Source organism: Cryptomeria japonica, chromosome 3 (assembly GCF_030272615.1).
Source record: "Cryptomeria japonica chromosome 3, Sugi_1.0, whole genome shotgun sequence".
Classification (NCBI taxonomy): domain Eukaryota; kingdom Viridiplantae; phylum Streptophyta; class Pinopsida; order Cupressales; family Cupressaceae; genus Cryptomeria; species Cryptomeria japonica.
In genome coordinates, this window is record NC_081407.1 from 510,921,523 (window position 1) to 510,946,672 (window position 25,150).

Here is a 25,150-nt window from a genome sequence, read left to right on the forward strand (position 1 = left end):
TATCCCTTTCTACTTTTAGTGAAGACAGAAGCATACACAAATAATCAGAGTTCATGGAGTGAGACATGCAGACAAGAAAGAGAAAGAAAACAAGAGTCTACAGTCTCAAAAAGACTAGCACAGATCAACTATGGTTTTAAAACAAATAGTAGCTCATCTTAGACACCAAAAACACAAACGTTGCAATCTGGTCTCTTCGACAATCAGGCTTCTTTTTCCTCCGCCTTTCACCATCCACCTAGTTCATATGCTAATAATTGAAACACTTGCAAAACATTAGATTGGTTCTCTAACTTTTGCCAACCCCTTTATTCAGTCTTATTTCCTTACATCCTTTTTCCTCCTCTTTGGAAAGTGTGATGATCATTCACTACACATGCAGCACCTGCCATTTCCCTTTCCTTGTCAGATTTAACACACTAATTAATAATTCTCACCACTCCATGGGCCTCACCTTTTTTTCCTACCACTCATCAAATTCAAGGTAGAATATATCTTTGGATTTGTCTGCAGATTTGTTCTATTAAAAAAGAAGAGTCCTGTTTTTCTCCTTCATTGACTCTTCAATAGACATCTAACTCCAATTTTCTCCCATTTAATTCCTACAAGGCTTCTCAAATTCAGTTCCGCATCCTCATCTTTTCTAAGGATGCTTGTAGCATTCCTCAAGGCTCATGTTATGTGCTTTCATTTACTTCACCATTGTTTTCTTGTCAGCGCTTTACCTTGTGCAGTTCTGTATTCTTAAGGACTGATATCAAGATCCAAGTCTTGTATATCAATTATCGCACTGTCTTAAAGTTCATGCTATCATAAACGAGTCTTGCTTTTGCAATACTTGTGAACTGTCTAACTTCCTCATTTTCTTGCTGCTGCATGAGCGACCTCTGTTTAGTTACCACCCCATGGAACTAAACACCCCATTTATACTCTGTGGATACTTCTTACCTGTAATGCGCACATTAACCCAAACAGCATCACAGCATAAAATATTTAAACATTAGAACTGCTGAACAAGATAAATATCATCAAGTGGATCCATCATTTCAGTATCTCCATAAACCATTAACTTAGCTCAAGTTTACATCTTAATCCACAGCTCATAATTTAAGGGAACAGGTTTATACCTACCACATTGATCATCAGAAGTAGTGTTCAAAAAACCATACTTAAGTCTAGTATCCCAGTTATAGATCTATTGTACACTTCAGAATTTAGCAAATGACCTACAACCAATCGAATTAGAGTCCAGCAAAAGAGGCATCATCTAACCAGATATACAGAAGGTGTCTTCCTAGTGGAGCATTACAGAGGAAATCTTTAGTGATTGTCATACATTTCATTCCAACGATATAATCTTTTCACACATATCATTATGTAATTTTGATCTTCCAAGTCATTTCAAGATTATTACTCTTGAACCACAAGTATAGATCTCACAATTACAAAATGTCAAAAACAGTCAATGAAAATGGACTCATGTGTGGCCTACATTATTCAAACAATTTGCTCATTTATTCTTCATTGGTAAAAAAATTCTACATAGTTCATTTTGAACACAGCTATTAGTTCCACAGCTTTACTCCTCTCTTATTGAAAATCTTGGATAAAGGTACTCATTCTATAAGATACACCATTCATATCCTCTATAATCCGTTTCAACCCTGTCATGTCTGTGACCTCAAAATGAACATCTTTTGAATTATGCCCACCACTCTCTCTAGCACCATCCCCATGCAATGTGCCCTCAGAAAGTCTTCTAAACCACTTGAAAAGTCCTCGATTGTAATTTGATTTCTTGGAATGCACAACATCGGATAGTTCCTTTTGGGTAGAATTCACATATTTGGGGTATGATAGGTTTCTAACCTTGCAAACGAACAATTGTGAACCTGCAATTACCTTGCATAAAGATTCATCTTGTTCATCATCACCAATGACCTGCAGGAAAAAAAGGTATTTATCCTTAAACACAAGATTGTGTCATAAAGAAAAATATCTATCGCATTAAAAAAGTTAGGAATACTCATCCATGTGCTGCATTTATACACAAATTGCATCAAGTTCAACAACCAATTTGAAAAATAAAACTTATTGAAAGTAAGTAATTAAAGCTTTTGATTGCAACATATTCTTTAAAATTGTAGAGAATTATATTTAGCATTATATCTGCTGCCCACAATATCAAATCTACCTTGAAATTTAATAATATAATAATCCAAAAAATATATAGCAGAAGATGCACTGTACAGCTGGCAACAATAAAGGAGAAAACAGAAGCAATTTTCTGCCAAATGAAGAAAACATTGGTGCCTGTCCAGAAAGCATGCCATAAATAAAATAAATCATATAACTTATTATTTCAAGATATTGGTATAATTATAATTTACTTAGAAGGCATCAAACCTTTAAGGGATTACTTCTGCATAACCGTAGGTGTTTTCTTCCAGCTGCCTATCCAGATTCCACTATCCTCGAATCATTTTCAATTATTTTACATCATACTTGAGTAATATCTAATGTTTACGAGGTTACATTTTTTTAATTTTAACCACCTTAAACTGGTGAATTCAAATAAGGTCCACATTGAACATTAAAAGTATTTTTTGTTTATGAAAAGGCTAAACAGAAATGATAAGAAATAAAAACTTGCTATATTAAAATTCTTGCCGGCTTAAATGGATTAGTGGAAAATTTCACCTATTAGGGAGTAAAAAAGAAATGGTAAAGCAATTAGCTTCTGAAGTTCTGAACCATAGGACAGAGGGAGACTGTATTAAAACAATCAGTAAACACATAAAAAAATTTATAACAATATTGACCCAACTCAGGTACTAGAAACCTTTGGTGAAATTGCAGAAGATCTTTTAGACTTTAGTTATCAAAAGAATATGATATAAAATCAGCATCACAAGCTTGTCTGATGAAACTTGTCATGTGGACTCTTACTTGTCAGGGGGTTTGTAAATCACTTTTAAGACTTACTAAAACAGGTTGCAACTTCTCAGTATCTGCAAGGGTGCAAGCAATCCCGAACAATGTAGATATTTCTTCTAAATGATGTAGAAAGTAATTTTTAGTTTGTAAATTAAAACGAGATGGATCGGGCAACTCTGGTGAAACAGCCCAACAGCAAGCACCTGATCGAAGACCACATTGAAAAATCATCCCCACATTGCCAAATGATATCAAAATAGGAGGTGTTGAACTTTGATTTTTTTTAACAATTCATTTTTGGTCAAATTAAATTAAATGCCTTATAAGACACATTTAGTTCCATTTCAAAGTGGTTTGGTTTAGAGTCGATCTTTCTAAGTATTTCTCTTCAATATTGGTTTGTTCTCAAAGTCTATACAAGCACCTGTTGTCATTTTATGACACCCTTGGTCCATCAATGAGAACCGATCAAAGATATGTTCCATGGACCAGTGCGGCCCCAGTTGATCAGGGAGAGAAGAATCATGAAGTGTGAAGTGTTGCCTTGTCCGGAGGAGGTTCCTCCCTTGGCCTTTTCTTCTTCCCCGGAACTCCGGAACCCCGAGGTTCCGAAGTTCTTTTCTCTTTGCCCTTGTCTCTTTCCTTCTTCCTTTTCCGGAACTCTGGAACCTCAAGGTTCCGAAGTTCTTTGCCTTAGCCGCTTTCTTTCCTGCTTCGGAACTCCAGAACCCCGAGGTTCCAAAGTTCCCTTCCTTCCCTTAGCTTTTCTCCAGTTTCTCCGGAACCCTGAGGTTCCGAAGTTCTTTCCCTAGCTTAGCCCCTCCTCTCCTTAGCCTTTCTCTCTTTTCTCTGGAACTCTGGAACCCCGAGGTTCCGAAGTTCCTTGTCCCTTTTCTCCTTCCCTCTTTGGAACTCCGGAACCCCGAGGTTCCGAAGTTCCTAGCCTTCCTTTCCTTCGCCTCTTCTCTTAAGCTTCTCCTTTGCCCGGAACTCCAGAACCCCAAGGTTCTGAAGTTCCCTTCCTCTCCTTAACCCTTTCCCTCTTTGGAACTCCGGAACCTCCGGAACCCCGAGGTTGCGAAGTTCCTTCCCCTTTTGCCTTCTCTCCCTAGTTCCCCCAGAACCCCGAGGTTCCAAAGTTCCTTTCCTTCCCTTCATCTCTCTATCCCAGAACTCCGAAACCCCGAGGTTCCGAAGTTCCTTGCTCCTTCCCCTATCTTCCTCACTTCGGGAGTCTGAGCTTCCAAAGTCTCTGGGCTTCCTTCTGACTGGCGACACTTCTGGATGGCGTGATCGACACTCAAGGCTTTAAATGCTTCGACAGTTTTGGTGACTTGTGCACTTTCTTTTGTGGAGCCACAAGGGTGCATTAAGTGTTTTTGGCAGGATTTCCATCAGGGAGGTACGGGGCCATACTTGGTGACTTATGTCATGTCTGACTTTGGAAGGTTAGTCAGTCCACCTTCCTCAAAGTTGCCTTCGGTGGTATGGCTAGGTTGCTTGCATGTACAAGCCAAGTGCATGCACTTCCAGACTGACATGCAGGGGTCATGATCACCATTGTAACCCATTTTTCTATATAAAGGTTGTTAAGCCTCATTGTAAAGGGTTCTCTCCTTGCTGCCTTGAGCTTTCTCATGCTCTTTCTCTTCTCTTGAAGACTTGTAATTATTTTTACATTTCTGCAACTGTAAGTTTGGCTTTTGGCCTTTGGATGAATTGAATCACCATTCTTGCCTCCTTCTAACCTATGTATGTTGTGTATGCTTTTCTTAGCTTCATCATAGGTGTATGTCTTGTGGTTTTTCTCTCCATATATGCTGTGTTGACTTGTTTTCTAAGTGTGACCTGCGGGAATCCTTCTCCCCTCTTGACACTTAGCAAACTCTAACCTCCATGCATGTGTTTGGGTCACTTATGCAATTGAAGTTGTGCATCTCTTGGGTTTTTTAGTTGACTCCTTGTGCCATTTCGGTAGGGAGAGAAACAATCTCTTCTTGGTGAATCACCTCCTTTTATTTCAAGCAATTCTCTCTTCCTTTTACCTCTGCAAGTTGTTAGGATAGGCTTAGGAGTAAGTTTTGAAGTGTTGAGTTGGTCCAACACCTGCACCTATTTGAAGAAGAAAGCTGGCCTTCTCCGGAGATTCAACCCCCTCGTGCAAGGTCCCACACTTCGGGGTTGTTTCCATGTTTCACAAGGTTGCTAAGTTGATAGCTTAGCAAGGGTGCAAGCTTTTGTGATAACAGCACCCATATACAGATAGATTTTAGTTAGAATGCTTAATAGACAATGTTTGGAAGCTCGAAAGACCAAAACTCTAGAGAATTGAAATGGTTGAAACCCCAAGACAAGTTACCGTGTCATAGACTAAATTACCATTTTCTAAGCCACATTAGAGGTTTTAAGTTCTAAACAACTACTACAAACAGAGGAAACTTTTTGAGAAAATGCATTTAGTGTTTCCAAATGCAATTATCAATAAATGTTTCCAAAGACCAAAACTGCACCATGTGTTATTTTTCTGCTTGAATCATGCCCATTTGTTAATTTCAGGTGATAAAATATTTGATTTCAAGCAAAGACAAAAAGATAGATGGGAACATAATGCGTTCATCTTTAAGATCTATATGTTGTAATTTGTCAAATAGCTTTTGGAAATTCAAACACATTTGTCGGCAAGAACTCATCAGTGATGCCATTGATGAACAACTCCAACACATATGGCTGACAAAGAAGTTTCGTATGACCTCTTATCCAATCTATCCCTCAATAAAATACAAAGTTGACTGGTACATTCCAAACTGTGATTACAACTATATTAGGTCCTTTCGGTTTCAGTTTTCGGCCACACTGTTGCATTGGTATGCAGATGAAAAAATCATGTTGACTCAGTTTGCTTACTAAAATCTCCTAATCAAGGAAACATATGAGAGGAAACTTCAAGAATCAGAACCAATCTTATTACAAGTTGAATTACAAGATTGGCCCTTCGACAATTTTGTGAAAACTCTCAGATTGAAGTGGAGTAAGCTGCCAAAGAGTTTAGACATTTAAAATTTTAACCCATCTTCCATACGACATACTTATACCAAATCCAAAGAAGCAAAACTCTGCAAATAATCGCGACCAGTCGCGATTTATCATTGATCGCCAAGGTTGCTGATTTTTTCCCTAAAAATTGGATAAAAATCGGTCGACTTTAAATGCGTATGATCACGAAATAATCGTGTCGATTAATCACTAATAAAACACGTCAATGGTAAAAAAATCCCACAAAAACCCTAATTGCTTGTGAATCGCAAAAGCTTTATAAACACATTGTGCAACACCTTCTAGTTGTCAACAACGGCGTGGAGGAGAAAGAAGGGCTTTTTGAGTAGAAAGAAAGGTTTCGACATGAACAAGGAGAGATTGTTGGATTATGTGCCATTGACAGACAGCATATACTTCCTAAAAGTTGGGTCAAAGACTTGTAGAAAGCGCTAGAAAAGCAAGAGTTTTTCATGTCTGCCACACGTGTCTTCTATAGGTATGCAAAATTTCCTATTTGTCAAAATTTATTTCGATTAAAATTTAGTCATTTTTTAATGAAACAAAAACATAAACGAATTTATCAATATCAATTAAAATTTTATATATTTTTTAATTTATTAAATGTTTTTAATATTATCTTTCATTGAATCACATAAAAAAGCATACCCATTTTTTGTGTTTTTTATAACAGAAAATACTATTTAATATTTATTTTGAGCTTCTTTAAATAAAAATAAATATATATTATTTAATAATAATATTTTTTATAGCAGAGTTTTATCTGTCCATGATGTCTTTATAAACGTTACAAAACCTAGGGGTTCACCCCGCAGTGCAGCAGCAAAGCTGCAAGCCGTGTTGATACAGCATCTCAAGTTTGAATCGTATGTAGGAACCGTGCCCGGTAAATTCATCAAAGCCTCTCATACCACAGTGAAGTCCCATGTTGGATCCTCGGCGGTAGACTAGACCAGCGCATGTTGGTGTTCGCTGTGGAGGTGCTAAGACCTCCAATCTCTCGGTGTTGTCGGATGGGAGATGGCTCGATGCTATGGATGGCAAAAGGACGAGGAGTGCCACAAACTCAGAAGCATGGACATTGTGTGAGGTGTTAATGCCTCATGACAACGGGCAATAGTAAGGACGAAAGAGATAAGAAAGGTGCTCGAGGGTGGACGGACAAGGTGGCACTCGAGCATGGAGAGATAAGGAGATCAGAGCCATGGAGAGATAAGGAGAGAAAAAAGCGGAGCGATAAGGAGATCGAGGGGATAAGGAGAGAAACAGAGAGATAAGGAGTGGAGTAAGGAATGGCAAGGAACAAGGTAAAGATGTGGTGTTAATGCTTCCAAAATCCATATGCACTCAGGGATGGGGTCCCCCATTGTGAAAAGCAATTTCACCGATCAAGAAAAAAACATTACAAAACTTAAAATTTTGCCCAAAGTTTTTTTTTTTATTGGTAAATGGCAACTGTTTAAGCTGCCAAACACTCCACAAATTCAAACCCGCGAGCACAACAGACCGACATAGGCACAAGGCCTGCAAGCCCAATGGCCCATTGGGGTTTTAACCTTGGTGGCAGCCTCACCAACGAGTGTTTCAACCATTGCTCTAAATGGGTCACCCCAACTTTGCCCAAAGTTATTATTTATGTTGTTATGGTATGTTTTGTGCAATGTAACAAGTGATGTGAATATGAAAATCTATTTTCTATACAATTCATGTGTTGAAGTATCTATTTTATTTGCTTACAATATCTCTATGCTATGGAAATGCACTCAAATATTAAAAAAAAGTAGTTTTTGATTGTCTTTCTTCAATTTTTACAGTTTTTTGTAAATCCCATTTTTTCCCATATTTTTCAAAAAATCTTAAGACTTTTGGTTTGTCGATTAAATCCCCAAACAATTAATGCTGCTATGATCAGAGCAGTGTCTATCATCCTGAAGGGTTCAAATGAAAAAAGAATTATATGTCAGGTTTTAAGCATTAACCTTTCACACATCATTATAACAACCAAAGAAACAAATCTAATCCCAATTTAGCAATAGAAGGTGAACGATGAGAAGAAAATATGGGTGATAGAGATACAAAAGGGGAATGTGCAATGAACCTTTTGGACACATTGGTTAGGGGGCAGCAAGCTACAAAATAGCATGCACAGGAAACAAATCAGCACCTTGCCCAGTTGATAGACTTGGTGGCCCAACAGTTCTGAGGCAATAATGGAGATAACAACAATGAAGGCAGTAATGGGCATGGAGATAACTTGGTTGATAACAAAATTGTAAATCAGCATGTGGGAACTAATACTGCTATGCCTCTTATGCCAGTCTTTCCTCCTAGAATACAACCTCGAGTTGAAAATGAACCTCCCATGAATGACTTGCAAGAGCAATTTATGTAGGATTGGACAGATGGAAGCCCATATTTTCAGGCTGCAAAATCAAATAGAGATTACATGGACCTCAAACTTAAGCATAGACCCCGTGCAGGTGGTAGAACAAACAATAATGATTTGCAGAAAAAGGTTGGTAAACTAACCCTTCCTTGTTATGATGGATCCGGGAAGACTTCAGCGAGAGCTTGGGTGCAGAAAGTGGATACATACTTTCAGTTCAATCCCATGCTAGAAGATGAGGCTATCAAATATGTCACCATTCACCTAGATGGTCTTGCTCATGAGTGGTGCCATATTTTCAGAGTTGCTAATTTGTTTGGCTACAGAGTTGGGATGCCATTATCTATTCTTGTCTGTGTTGGGCGATAGAACAAAGGACAATGCTAGAGACCATTCCTGGAGGAGTTTTGCAGAGTGTTGAATACTGGCATAAGCCCTAGGCAAGCCTATTTGTGGATTGAGTAGTGGATTCAGGTCTGCAATAGTGGACGATTGATTGTATCTTCTGTATGTTTATGGGTGCTGAAGTTGAGGTCCTTTGAATGGCGTGGAAGGTTCTATAATCTGGTCAGCTCCTTTTACACTTCCAGAATACCTTTGCTGGGCATGATTACCAGTAGTAGCAGGTTGAGTATAGAATGGGGCTAGACGTGAGGAGTTCATGAGCATTGTTCATGTGTTTGGAAGTCTATTTACCAGGTGACTCTCTTGGTTGACAGGCGTGGGAACCTGTAGCAGTATCTGGGGTTTCTGATGGCTTTAAAAATCATCCTCACTGTTGGGAAACACTTTGCAACCATTCCATCTGCTGGGCGGTCTCATTTCCAGGTTATTCCGAGGTTAGACATTGATAATAATATTTGTAATTTGCGCTCTGTAATCTGCAATGTATTAGAGTCATTAACAAATGAAAATTGCAATCAATACTTCATCCAAAAAGCAATGAATGTTCAATGCAAAGTATAATGTTTATTGGTGATATGCACTTAAAACTTATTCAATATCCAGCATTAAAAAACTCAGAAATCTGAAGTCTTTCCCAAACTATATGAGTAAACTATTTGATAAAATTACTCATTGGGCAAAAGGAATTAAAAAATTGGTGTACAAATCAGTGAGGATTTTACAATGAAAGAGAAGTTTATCAACCTTGCTTGGTGAAAAGGAGGGTTGCTGTTGGAGTAAGATTACAGCAGAATGTCTGGGTGATTATTATGGACAGCTTGATGTGCTACAGTAGTGTGTAGAGGATTGCTTTCAATTTTAGATGCTGCGCAATATAATGCAGACAGCACAGGATTAAACTCCGGAAAACTATCATAAAAGGTGTAATGATAGTGCTGCTTAAAGCTCACTGCTTGGCATTCTTGTATGAGGTCAGAAAATCATTGGTTATATTTGCATTTGAATCAGCAGACTGTTTGAGGATGTTTGTCATTTCAATCTGTGCATGATGAATGTTTTCTAACAAATTCATGTTTGTGAATGAGCAAATGTTATGTTATTTTCATTATCTTCTTCAAATATATTCAAATCCCAATTCAAACAGAAACGCATTACTTCTGCATACATGTGAATAATTGAATTGTTTGACAAAGTACCAAAACGTAAATGTGGGAAAGGAATCAAATTGGATAAAGACACAAGGGGTGTTTTTTTTACACAGATTGGCTAAATAAGCATGCCAATAAATTTTTGTCACAAAATCACGTTTAGATTTGAAGATATTAATTTTTTTGTTTTTTGAAAACTTCAAAGACCATTTTGAAGGCTTTATATGTTGGCAACAAGGCAGAAAACTGAGAGGGGGGGCGGGGTTGGGGGAGCGGGTGAATAAGTTTTCACAAAACTTTACTTAATCTAAATTCAATTTCAGATCTGATTAATAACAATGAAAGCATAGATCAACAACAAATCAATAACACACATAACACCAAGATTTTTGACGTGGAACACCCGGTTAAGGAAAAACTAGGATGGGAACCTACCCACAATAAGATGATACCCTGCTAAAAGTAAATGAAATATTACAATGGGGAATGCACATGCATTCAGGCACACTGCCTACAGCTCATTGCTCAAAACACAATAACAACGAGGACTACAACCCTGGGGAAGACTCACTGTCTTACAAAAAGATTCGGGTTATATCCGGAAGATCATGAACTGATAGAATAGCATCTCCTAAAGCCTGGTTACAGTTTCGGTTAAGCTCATATATTGCTCTGCTACACTTCTTTCACAATTCTCCTCTGCTACCGCAAGACCAAAGCATTATTCACACTTTACACACATTCGTAGATACCACAGATACATCCGCAACACGAAATTACATCATTTTATACAGATCATCAACCTATATTTCAAGGTCGGATCAACCCACAATACAAATTACAAAATATGACCACACATGCTACAATATCATATGCGGACAAAAACAATGTCAGCTAAGACATAGTATGGACCCAAATCACCACCGTGAACATGAAACACCTCCAAGAATTACGCCTTGAACTTTCGCAACATGCCACAATCATCATGTCAGCCAAGAACATGAAGAACACCAGAATAAGGAAAATCATCATTAACGCACACACCGATCAACGCGGACCACCAACACAAATAGGACATGATCTAGAAACATCCACAAGCATCATGAATTACTGCAACATCACCACTTACTAGAATCTTCAACATCAATATACCGAACCTCAAGAACACTAACTTAACTAACTGTCAAACTGAAAGATACACTTGCGAACATCCAAATCACGAACCATCTGAATTGAGGACACACCAGAACGTCTCAAACACTCTGCCAAATCCACAAACAAAAATATTGCAATCCTGGAGCAATGCGAAGCAAAAGCCAGAACATTGAACATCACTAAACAACGAAAAACCAACCGCAATACCGGATCACATAACTCGATCAAATCATCATGCGGACCACTGAAACTTCTGTTGAATCAACTAGAGATACTTAGTCTCAGAACCCTTTAATCCGCAGCAGCTCATCTGAAACACACCGGCCTAACCAACTTACTTAATCTAACTGCAACACTGAAACACACAAAGGAATATGTTAACATCATTGACAACACATTCCAGCAAACTTCTCAACAATATCCAATAATCTCCCCTGTGATATTCCCCTTAATTTTTATTTTTTTGATTTGTTAATAAGATCACACTCACACCAATCACCCGTTAGGGTTAGAATAATGTAATCCAAACAACGGAAAGGAACCCTACACCTTTTGAACATCGAGAGCCCAAACTAGGAGGGTGAGAGCATACGGTAGTAGGGGATTGTTAGTTGCAAACTGCAGAAAGTACTGATTACAATAATGGGCGGCAAGCCAGCCCCTTCCGCTTATCCAACGGGTAAACAAGATACTTGGCGGTAAACCAGCCAAGGCAACAAGAGCACACTCAACACGAATCACTCTACAGCAACATTTCAGCGGGAGGAAACTTGGCGGTAAACCAGCCAAGCACACAACACACACTAAGGCACGAATCACTCTACCGCAATGTATCGGCGAGAGGACTGAACACAACAACAAAGCTCAACTCAACCGCTTATGCAGCGGGAAGACCATTACAAACAAATATCACTCGACCGCTTATGCAGTGGGAGGATAGAATTACAATTATCCAATGTAGGCGACAAACCAGTCTCTTCCACTTTTCAGCGGGGAATACAAGTATAAAGTAGGAATAATTGACTATTCAGTACTACTGAAATTAGTCTTACAATAAGTGTACCTACATTACACTATGAGCATCCAAGAAGCATTACATTCTCAATGTTATCAAAAGAAATAATCCCAATCCGCTACAATGAGAACTACGGAAATGAAAAGCCAAATCCACTACTAACACCAACTTTGAAATTCTGAAAATGCACAGAAAACTCACCAAACCAGCAAGCTACAGACACACTAATATGCTTACAAATCATCCTAATCACTCCCAATTGCACGAGAACGGAAGCAAACAGAAAGTATAGCACAGACGATGAGATCCAAACCTCGAACCAGCCACACGAACACCACAAACACAACCAAAATGGTGCGGCCAAGCTGGAAAATTCGATCTGCAACTAAAAATCTCAATCTGCAAATTTGTGGACCTTATCGCCCAAGGAGTACGGATAGATAGAGCCAATACCCAGAATGATGCTCTAAACACACAAGCATCTACGAATAAAACTCACTTCCAGCCAAGTACGCACTAGCAACATAGAAACTCCAAAACACACACTGAAAACACTGAAAAATTGAATCAAGCACTCCAAAAACGTCACCAAAATCAACTATCCAGCTAGGTACTGTGTCTCAAGTACGAAACTGAAGCAACTAGGAAGCTCTTCCAACTTCGAAGTTCAGTCACTCACCATTCCAGTTGCATAACGATGTAAATTCTCAAGATAACCAAATGAGGAGCCCATCCCTTGTATTTATAGATTTCTCCATCTAAAATTCAAATGCAAATGGTGCCCAAATTCATTTGAAATACACTTTATTTCATTTCATGTCCCTCACCAAGTATGGTGTCCACTTTCCCATCTTCCTAGTTGTACTTTTCCAAGGAAAATTGCCATGTTATAACATTGACATTATAAGGCATAAAACTCATTCATTTTTGATGCCATAACTTAGGGAAATAAACTTGTGACTTAGGATAAATAATATAATGTTCTCCTTCCTAAGTCATTCCTCCAAAATAATAAATAAAAATAATTAATTATTAAACTTTAGAATAAAGTAATAATATTTAATTAAGCAATTATAAATCAACCACTGATTACTGCCAAATCAACCATGTGAACAGAGGTGCAAAAAACACTAATCTGAACTAGATTGGAGCTCTGCTCAAGACTGCCAAAAATAGCACTGCCTAAACTAACACTTACTAAAAATACATGAAAACAACTCCAAAAGACATGCTCGTCAAACCCTACGAGAGAGCTCGAAAAACCCAGAAAAACTGTACTATCCAGTCAGCCCAACACCCACTTAATAAAAATAGTAAGTTCAAACATCTCAGAACTGAATGCATGTTATACCACCGTGAAACTCTCAAAAAACCCAGAAAAAATCCACGAACAGAAATGTAGAATTCCCACCGGACAGTCCTCGAATGGCTCGTGCAGAACTCCACAAAAACAGAAAACCGTAATTCTCCATTCCAATCAACCTACGGGTCTCGGAAATAGGTCAATGGACTACTGATTACTCCTTACTGAGAAGGGGACATTACATCCCCTTTTGGCATTGATGGCAACATATGATGCGAAAAACAATCAATGCAAAGAAAGAAAATAATCAGCTCCATCTAAGGTCATGCACACAGCTCAACAGGGTTTTTCACATAGCTCTCTCTCCCCCTTTGACATCAATGCAAAAAGTACATACTGCACAAATCTCTCTCACAAATCTGAACATCAAAACTAACCTATCTGAATATCCGAATCACTGATTACTCCCACTGAGTAGCAAGCACCACACATAAATCCGGACCACGAGATATCTCTGTGAATTCCACCGGACCGATGCAAATCCATGCATCTTAGTTCTCATCCAAAGGAGCAATCACCCCTAGCTTCTCCCTTAGATACACAAAAGCATCCTTAGGCAAAGGCTTCGTGAAGATATCTACAATTTGTTCCTTTGTAGACACATACTCTAGTCTGACTTTCTTCTCATTCACCTTTTCTCTCAAGAAATGAAACTTTATTGATATATGCTTAGTCTTGGTAATGCAACACCGGATTCTTAGATATATTGATAGCACTAGAATTATCACAGTATATAGCAATAGGCACATCATAAACAACTCTAATATCCTTCAACATTTGCTTCATCCAAATTACCTGTGTACAATTGCTAGCAGCAACAATGTATTCAGCCTCTGCAGTAGATAAAGAAATAGCATTTTGTTTCTTGCTCATCCATGACACCAATCTCTTTCCCAAGAAAAATGTACCACCACTAGTACTCTTTCGGTCATCAACATCACCTGTCCAATCACCATTTGTAAAAGCACTCAAAGTAAAGTCATCATCTTTAGGATACCACAAACCAAAATAAACAGTTCCTTTCAAATATTTGAAAATTCTTTTCATAGCAACAACATGAGATTCTCTAGGATTAGTTTGAAATCTAGCAACAAGACAAACAGCATTCATAATATCCGGTCTAGTCTGAGTCAAATAGAGGAGTCCACCAATCATAGATCTGTATCTAGTCTGATTTTCTTTCGGAGAGTCATCATCCTTTGTCAATCTACATCTGATCACCATAGGAGTTCCAACTAGATTTGCATCATCCAAACCAAACTTCTTCAACAATTCCTTCACATACTTAGATTAAGATATGAAAATACCTTTACTTGACTGTGTAATTTGCAATCCCAAGAAGAATTTCATCTCACCAATCATAGACATTTCAAATTCATTTTGCATATCACCAGCAAACTTCTTGCACAAACTATCATCTCCACCAAAAATAATGTCATCAACAAATACCTCAACAATCAATATATTATCATGGTCAATGTTGAAATAGAAATTACTATCAACAATACCTTCATTGAATTCAAGCTTCATCAAATACTTATCCAATCTGGCATACCTAACTCCGGGGGCTTGCTTCAGTCCATACAATGCTTTATGATCTGTCAACTGAAATCCATCTGGTTGCTCAATGTAAACTTCTTCTCCAGCTCACCACTAAGAAAGGCTGACTTGACATCCATCTGATACACTTTGAAATCTTTGTAAGCAGCATACGCAAAAAATTATGTAACAACTTCAATTCTAGCTACCAGAGTAAACGTCGGCTCAAAACAATTCCTTTCATCTGAGAATAACCTTTACAAACAAGTCTATCTTTTTTCCTAACAACTTCACCTTGTTTATTCAATTTATTCTAGAAGACCCATTTAGTTCCAATTACATTTTTATCCTTAGGTTTGGGAACAAGAATCCATGTATTATTCTTTTCAATTTGATTCAATTCTTCTTCCATTGCTTTAACCCAATTTTCACCTTTACAAGCTTCATCAATGTTGTCGGCATAAATTGCCTATTGTTATGTTTGATAATATTTGTTATCCTACAAGGTATTAATTAATTGTATTGAGTGGGTTGTCAGTCTCGAGTGGTTATGTGTCGGTTGGTTGACGGTTGTGTACCTCTCGGCAACCGTCGGGTCCTTTAAATATGTCATATACTGTCAAGGAAGGGGGATGGTATTGTCGGATCTAGTGTAATCCTTGGCCGGCCATCTTTGGTCTCTTCTCTGTAATAATTGAATGTGCGAATAAAGATATATTTTCTACCATGTCTGGTACGCATTGTCATGTACATTATTATTTCTTGTACTTAATTTACCAGTTGTACCAGCAAATATTTTGGCGCCGTTGCCTTAAAAGAAATCGGGTCAAACTTGAGTGATTCATCTCCGTAGATCCCATCAAAGGTGAGAAGAGGCCACAGGGTGGTCAAGACCAAGCGATTAGGTGATCTACCAACCCTCGGCCGGAGGGAGCACAGAGACAAGTCGAAGCCTGGAAGTACTCGGAGTGTTAAGACGCTGGAGGTGGACGTGTAGAGGATGCGCGCATGTCTGAGAGTGCAAGGAAAGCACTGGAACGTAGCGGTTGGAACAGTTCACTCAGGTCCGACACACCTGGAAGTACTCGAAGTGTTGGGGACGCTGAAGGTGGACGTGTAGAGGACACCTGTGTGGCTGAGAGTGCAGGGAAAGCACCGGAACGTAGCAGTCGAAACAGTCCACCCAGGTCCGGCACACAAGGCGAATACACACGTACCTTCCGAGTGAATAATGTTGAAGACCTAGGAGAAGCAGAAATTGCCGAAGTTCATGGGAGACGGGTCGGAGGACCCGGTACGACATTGCAAAACATGCATAACCATTTGGGAGGCAAATGGCCACGATGACAGGGACTACTGGCTGTAGGCATTTCCCACACCCTTCGGGATATCGCCATTGACTGGTAAACAGACCTCGACGCCCAGCACAAGACGAGATGGAGTAATCCGAAGAAGGCGTTCCAGGAGGAATTCAAACTCTTGAGGGATGATATGAGATCGTGGCGAAATCTATAATACGAAGGAAGGGAAAAATGAAAGTGTACGCGCTTACAACCGTAGGCTCAAAGAACTGTTGAACAAGATGGAAAACCAGCCAGCCGACAAGTTGAAGAAGAGGTGGTTCACGGAGGGATTGATACCCTCACTGCGCAAGAAAATGAAAGTAGTGCCTCCGTCCTCATATGCCGATGGGTACAATCGAGCGATGGACATCGAGAGTGAAAATAAAACCTCCTCTCGAGAGAAGAGGAAGACCAATGATGATGAGAGCACCGAAGGTAGCAGTGACGAAGAATCCAAAACCGTACTTGCCCTGCGACGGGATATGTTGAGAATGATGAAAGAATTGAAGGCTGAGAAAGGAACCAGCAATGAAGGTAATGAACTATGGTGTATTGAGTGCAAAAGGGAGGGGCACATGAAAGCTAATTGTTCTAAAAATATGTTTTGTGAAATTTGCCAAGTGCTGGAGCATTCAATCAACGAGTGCCCGTACAATTTGAAGATGAGAAGTACACAAGTACTCTTCACACAAGGAGAGTCCAGCCCATCGAAATCACAGAATGTATCGCCAAGTGGTTATGGAAATCAACAAGGGCGAAACCAAATACAGTATGACTCCAAAGGACGTCCTATCATACAGTGCCGACAATGTAGTGAATAGGGACACTTTGCGAGAGACTACCATAACAGGAAAGACAACATACAATTATTGTGCAAATGGTGTGGACCAGGTGACCATGAAGACACCAACTGCCTGAATCAAAAGGGTATTAATATGCTAGACATGGAGGAACAAGAGGATGTAGTTTTGGCAATCACAAGAGCACAAACAAAGAAAGCAATGTATTCAAACTCTGGTACGGAAAAGGAACAAGCCGAAGTAGAACAAGTGTTGGCGAAGGAACGAGTAACTTCCAATGGAACTGCAAGTATGTCATTGTGGGAGTCAGAGAAGAACATAGTCCGGCAGGTGCGACAAACAACCGTACCCATCAAGGTGGCAGACCTTCTTCAAACTATGCCGCAACTGAGAATGGCAATTACCAACACAGTCAGGAACGACACAGACTTCCAGAACCAATGTAAGCCACACGAGGAGGAACTGACGGGAAAACCATCAGCCAAAGGAAATGAGTCCAATGATCCAATGTTGTTGACAGTGAGCATCGGGAGGAAGTCGGCGATCGTCAAGATGGAAATAATGGGGAAGAAGTTGACAAGCACCATTGTCGATGGAGGCTCGAGAGTAAATGTACTGCCAGAAGACACATGGAAATGTTTGGGGAAGCCGAAGCTTTGGCCACCAACCTTCCACTTGGTAGGTGTCGACCAGCACGACATCCAGCCATTGGGAACATTGATGGCACAAAAAGTAATGATTGGGACACAACAATTTTTCTTGGACTTTGTAGTTATCCGGTTACAGAAGAAGGCGTACAATGCACTCCTCGGGAGGGGATGGTTGGTTACTGCCAAGGCGAATCATAACTGGAAGCAAAACACACTCTCGATCGAGAGTGACGAGAGGAAGCACATCATTGACTTGAGGAACCAAGCGATGAGTGAAAAACTGGCACCCTCAGACTCTGAGTTTGAGGGTGGAGAGTTAGGTATGGATGGAGGAAGGAAAGGCATGAAACCCAATGATGAAGGGGTGCTCAAACTAGAAGATTGCTCTGAAAATGAGACGAGTTCTCTTAATGGATTATTCCACTGGCAGATGGAGGATTATGAAGTTTCCCACCTCGACTGTAACATGCTACAAATTGGCCAAATTGAGGAAGTACAAAGTCCGTCGTACGATATTCGTCTGTGCACATTTGGCGTTGGTGTGTCTGGGGCTGTACGAATAGTTACCAAGTGAGCCTGTACTGTATGAACAGAGGTCGCCGAGTGGGAATGGGGATGTATCTAAGGTGTGCGAAGAAGATTCACACGACGAGGATCTGAAATTGGATGCTATAGAGCCTAGTGGAGATGCCCCAAAGAAGTTAATACTCTACGCTAAACGGTTCACATCAGCCGAAAGTAATTCAGCCGTACGGTTCAGAGCAGACAAGAGCAAGTTGGCTCCTGAGGGTCCAGGTTGCGTCAATGTGATGAGGTTACCACACGAAGCTAAGAGCCCTAGCTACACCGTACAAACTAGAGAAGCCGAGTGTTGGAGATCCATACGGTCAAGGGAGAGTCGGGGAAGCGGACTTGACAGCAGGACAAAATCGAGAGAGGGAAGGAACATTTCCATCCAGCCACAGGAGAAGTTGAATCCGTACGGTGCAAGTGAAGAAGCAGAAATACCATACATTGTACGGTCAACAAGTATGGTCGAAACACAGGCGCAGAGCACCATTCCGTACGACAAGGCGAGGAGTCTGTATGGCGTAGCTCACCCGTACAACATACCTAGTTCAATCAGCTCGTACGATGTAGCTCATCCAACCATTCCGTACTGCGTGGTCCATTCATTTGATCCGAACAGTGTACAACATAAACTACATAGAGAAAAGGGTACGATGTACGGTGAAACTGTACGGCGGATATGGCATGGGAGACATCGTACTACATACATGAAAGTCGTACGGACATCGTACGGTATACAGGGATGCAATTAGGGAGAGGTCGTTCGACCACGCTACAAGTACGACAACCAAAGGCAGAGGCCATACGGCAAGCAAGAGAAATCCGTACGGACCACAGGAGGAATACCGTACGGTCAAGGAAGCAATATATCAAAGACTCGAAGGCATCAGCTTTGAGTTGGACGAAGGGAATCTCAAGCCACACACCTATGCATCGTACAACCAAGAGAGAAGCACAAGTCTGTACGAAAGAACAAGTCAGAAAACACAATTCCCGTACGGGAGAATGCACCTTGATCAGAATTTTGACTTCTTTCGCCTTGTTCCTGACGTCTTAAAAAAGCATAAAATTGATGCACGCCATGGACCCTGCTCGGGGCGTTGCCCCTTGACCCCATTCGGGGCGTTGCCCCAAAACCCCCATTAAATTTGGCAAGTACACTACAAGTTGGGGTTGTCCAATCGAAGTCGTTATTTGTCATTAGTCTTCCCGAATATTACTTGATGTTTGCTTGTCGTCTGGAAGATGACTTTTTCTTTTGGGGGGGATGATGTTGTCGGCATAAATTGCCTATTGTTATGTTTGATAATATTTGCTATCCGACAAGGTATTAATTAATTGTATTGAGTGGGTTGTCAGTCTCGGGTGGTTATGTGTCGATTGGTTGACAGTTGTGTACCTCTCGGCAACCGTCGGGTCCTTTAAATATGTCATGTACTGTCAAAGAAGGGGGATGGAATTGTCGGATCTAGTGTAATCCTTGGCCGACCATCTTTGGTCTCTTCTCTGTAATAATTGAATGTGCGAATAAAGATATATTTTCTACCGTGTCTGGTACACATTGTCATGTACATTATTATTTCTTGTATTTAATTTACCAGTTGTACCAGCAAACAATCAACATCTCTAGGTTCAATTTTAGAAATCAAGCAATACTCTTCAACAATTCTTCTTCTAGTCATCACACCTTTATTCAGATCACCTATGATCTAATTTTCTGAATGATTTAGTCTTACATACCTAGGAGTCTTAGGATTTTCCTGATTACCAGACTCTTGAACTCTGTCTACTGCACTAGCACTTGAACCTTCTCCTTCATTCACAGGCTTTTCCAGATCAATCTGATTTTGATTCTGTGTAATATCCCGGATAAATTTTTTTGTTTTAATGCAATAAGGATTACAAAAACACCATAACCCGTTAAGGTTAGAAAATATAATCTCAATACTGCTGAAAGTAACCCTTCCACTTTCTGATCACCAAGAGCCCAATCTGGGAGGGTGAGAGCATACGGTGTTCCGAGGATCGTTAGCACCATAAACCAACTGAAAACTGAATACAATAATGAGCGGCAAGCCAGCCCCTTCCGCTTATCCAGCAGGTAAATAAGAAACTTGGCAGTAAACCAGCCAAGTAAACAACTCACCAAGACATAAATCACTCAACCGCAATGTTTCAGTGGGAGGACTGAATCACATTAAAGCTCAACTCAACAACTTATTCAGCGAGAGGACCATTACAAACATGAAATCACTCAGCCACTTACTCAGTGGGAAGACAAAACTTCATAACTGAATTACAGAGCAAATAGGCGGCTAAGCCAGCCTCTTCCACTTATGCAATGGGCAAGCAATACCAGAAATAGTTAGTAGTACTACTACTTAACCTTACAATTCAGAAAGAGAAGATTAGAGATAATATCCAATGTAGATTATAGCAAGAAACAAATAACTATTTAACTCAAATCATGCTACTGCTGCTGTACCAAAAATCTGAAGTCAAACAAGCATAACTAGTCTCAACCGACAATACCAAAATGATCATAACTCGCTCAAATGAAGTCGGAAACACACCAAATCAAATGCAAATGAAATATATAACCTAGACGATGAAACATGAACACAAAACCTGCAGTCCAGTCGCCTCAAAACAGCAGCACCCATCCCAATGCACCCCTAGAATGGTATGGCCCAGCTGAAAGGTACGATTTGCAACTAAAAATTCAATTCTTCAAATCAACGGCTATAAAATTGCAGACTATATCGCCTCCATGCCACGTTTTGATAGAGCCAATACCCAAAATGAAGGAATCACTTGGTCAAGAGCTATGATCAAAATATGGTTTCAGCAACTCTGCAACCAGCAGCAAGAAAACACTCCAAAATCCACACAAAACACTCCACACTTAGCAAAACACTCTCTAACAGCACTGGAAATACAAGAATACAGCTAGGTACCATCTTCCAAGTACGAAACTAAGACTTAGCTAGGAAGCCACACTTCAAAGCTCAGATTTTCAGTCGCCAAACCGGCAACATAACAATGCAATTTCATAAGATACCAAATGAGACACCAAGCACCTGTATTTATAGATTTTTTCCTCTGAAATTCAAATGCAAATGGCGCCCAAAACCATTGAAATTCAATTTCATTTCATGTCATAGCCTCCCCTAGACATGGCGTTAATTTTCCCAAACTCCCTAGGCAAAGTTCGAACTTTTTCCTAGGTGACAACTTTGCGATATAAAATAATATAAACATGAAATATTTCATCTTTCTCAACGCCACCTTTTTAATGCCACCGACTTAGGAAAATAACAATATTGCTGGCAGATAGATATTTTTCCTAAGTTGCCCCATAACACAATTAATCAGTAATAATAATAATTAAATATCAAACCTTAGGATAAGGAATTAATATTAAATTAAATAACTTATAACTCCAATACTGATTAATACCAAAATCAAGGATGAAGTTGTGCAATGAAGACCACTGAACTGTGCTGAGTCAGAACCCTGTCCGAGACTGCTAAAAATAGAAAGGCTCAACACAACCACTTACTAAAAATAGTAAGTCAAGAAATACTGCTCCGAAAAACATAATCTTCACACCCAGAGAAAGAGCTTGGAAAGCTCAGTAGAATTGCATCGACCAAACAGCCAAACCCTAACTTACTAAAAATAGTAAGTTCTAACTTCACCAAAGAATCAAATGCATGTTATGCCACCCTGGAGTTCATGGAAATCCCAGAAGGAAACCATAAGCAGAACTGAAAAATTCCCTCCAGACAAACCCTAAAAAGCTCGTGTAGAACTCCACAAAAGTTGGAAACCCTAATTCTCCTTTCCAAATAGCCTACAGGTCTCCGGAATAAGCCAATGGACCACTGAATGCACATCACTAAGAGGGGGACATAACAATCCGCCCTTCCCAAAATTGCTTGTCCTCAAGCAATGCCATCACAACTCCCGAAATTTTTTAACTGATCCGCACCAAAGCAAGTACGATCCCAGGGTCCCATGCCTGTCTTAAGAAGAACCCACCATGTCGATGTTGCGCCACTCTGATCACATCAATGAAAACATCACACCCAAACAGCACTAACCTCCCTTGTAACTCCAAAATGCTACCATCCATGATACTCAAACTGAAAAACCTTGAAGGACTGAAATTAATATCATGCAACATCTCACGCCCATAAAGCTCTGAGTAATCAATATCAATAAGGCCACTATCTATCACAAGCCTGGGCAATAGAAAATAAATCCTACTCAACTCACAATCAAACTCCACAACATATCTTCCCAAGGTGTCAAGCAGAGCCATGACTTTAAATGTGACTTCTTCAAATGTCCCTGCAAAGATGAAAACAATCCTTTGCAAGAACTCAACAACCTCATCCCCATAACTCCGCATGAATCTACTAGGCCTCAATTGAATTATTCTGATACAACCATGGAGACTTCTGAAATCTCTTATAGTTCCTACTTCAAGCACCTCAGAATGATGAACCATAGAGAGCAAAGGTTCGCTGTCCCAATCTATAATATCCCCACTTTGAAATAGAATTTAATAATAAATGATAATAATATCCCCACTTTGAAATAGAATTTAATAATAAATGATAATAATAAAATTAAAATATAAAATGATATAATTAAATATGATTAATTAAAAATTAATTAAGTTAATGAAAAGTCAAAAGACATGAAAGGAAAAGTTGTGACTCCCTCAACAATGATATATAAAAGGGAGAAGAAAACCTCATTTGAGAGGAGGGGATAAATTGGTAATGAGAAGTGCAGATCTGATTTAAATAATAAGTGCAGATCTGATTATGAAAGGTTGTATCCCTTTCAAATGGTAGAAATAATGAAGAGTTGCACTCTTTCAAAGGGTGCTAATGGTGAAAGGGTATGTCTCTTGCCAAAGGGCATACATGATGAAGAGGTGTGACCTCTCCCTCAAATTGAGAGATATAAAGGGAAGGAATCAAAAGCATCTAGTGACATCACCATTGATAAGATCAGATCAGAATTGTTATCAAGTTACAAGAAGTAACATTTGTGTTCTTTGTGGTATGCCTCCCAATCTGTAGGTGACGTCTACAGTGCGAACTCCAACTGCAGGCTACAATCTGCGTACAGGTAAGAGGGGTTAAGAAGTCTTAAGATATATATGTGTGTGGACGTGTGTGCCACACACACACATATATTAATGCATTTTTATGAATACATATATCTCTAATGATTACTTATATGAATGTAGCAATAAAGATAGGAATCTATGTAGAATATGTATGCATATTTAGGATCATTAGAAAGATTAAAGAATATGTAAATGAAAACGTAAATTATGGAATGGAAAACAATAATGAATTATAAAATGTAATATTAATGTGATTATATGATGGAGGCTATAGGGAAGAAATTCCCATAGCCTAATGGAGGGATTATGATAATCCCTGGTAGGCAGTATATACTGAATATCTATATGCATATATATGGCTTGGTTGACTAAGTTCATCCAAGAAGAGACGGATATGGTCGGTTCCCTCTGATGGACTTCGATGATGAGATGCAGCATCCAAGGCAAGGAATTGGCATATGGTCTTCCTTGGATGGCTTGGGTGTAAGAAATTACACCCAAAACAGGAATCGAATTAACCTTCGATTTCTTGGATGACTTGGGTGTAAGAAGTTACATCCAAGACAGAAATCGAATTAACCTTCGATTTCCTGGATAGCTTGGGTGTAAGAAATTACATCCAAGACAAGAATCGAATTCACCTTCGATTTCCTGGATGGCTTGGAACCAAGATGGGTTTCTACGAAGGCGAGCTTCATAACTACCTAAGGACATATCTCCGTATGGCATTTGTATCCTTTTTATTTTTAAGAATTGAAGTTAGTGTTAATTAAGTAATTGAACTTTAATTGCAAATTAGATTAGTTATGTATATATTTTTGTTGTGTTCTAACAATTTGTTTTGCAGGACAATGATCTCTAACTAGTAGGGACATTACAATGGTATCAGAGCTATGATCCTGCAATCCTGCAGGGTAAAGATGAATCATTAAATCATTCTAGTCAATAAGAAGAAATCTGACAATATGTGTATTCATGTGTATGCTTTGTATTTGCAATTATCCATGTGTATGCTTCGTGTTTTTCATGTGTATGCTCTTTGTTTTTTATTCATATTCGTAGATGACTTAGTTTGAGAAAGTTAAAATCTACATTGCTTGAGGACAAGCAAATTTGGGAGGGGTGGACCGTAATATCCCCACTTTGAAATAGAATTTAATAATAAATGATAATAATATCCCCACTTTGAAATAGAATTTAATAATAAATGATAATAATATCCCCACTTTGAAATAGAATTTAATTATACATGATAATAATAAAATTAAAATATAAAATGATATAATTAAATATGATTAATTAGAAATTAATTAGGTTAATGAAAAGTCAAAAGACATGAAAGGAAAAGTTGGGACTCCCTCAACAATGATATATAAAAGGGAGAAGAAAACCTCATTTGAGAGGAGGGGATAATTTGGTAATGAGAAGTGCAGATCTGATTTAAATAATAAGTGCAGATCTGATTATGAAAGGTTGTGTCCCTTTCAAACGATACAAATAATGAAGAGTTGCACTCTTTCAAAGGGTGCTAATGGTGAAAGGGTATGTCTCTTGCCAAAGGGCATACATGATGAAGAGGTGTGACCTCTCCTTCAAATTGAGAGATATAAAGGGAAGGAATCAAAAGCATCTAGTG

General features: G+C 39.2%; 1 protein-coding gene across 3 annotated transcripts in view; it reads right to left on the bottom strand.

Moving 5' to 3' along the window:
- Positions 1–1,305: 1,305 nt before the first annotated feature.
- The window catches only part of LOC131044940 (uncharacterized), a 74,841-nt gene continuing 50,996 nt past the window's right edge, over positions 1,306–25,150 (bottom strand). For 2 of the 3 annotated variants that reach the window (XM_057978437.1, XM_057978427.1), the window contains one exon: positions 1,306–1,941. In XM_057978437.1, coding sequence (XP_057834420.1) covers positions 1,591–1,941 — 351 coding nt within the window. In that variant the 3' untranslated portion in view covers positions 1,306–1,590. Of the gene's footprint in view, positions 2,000–25,150 lie in introns of all 3 variants that reach the window. The other variant, XM_057978442.1, reaches the window with a different exon arrangement.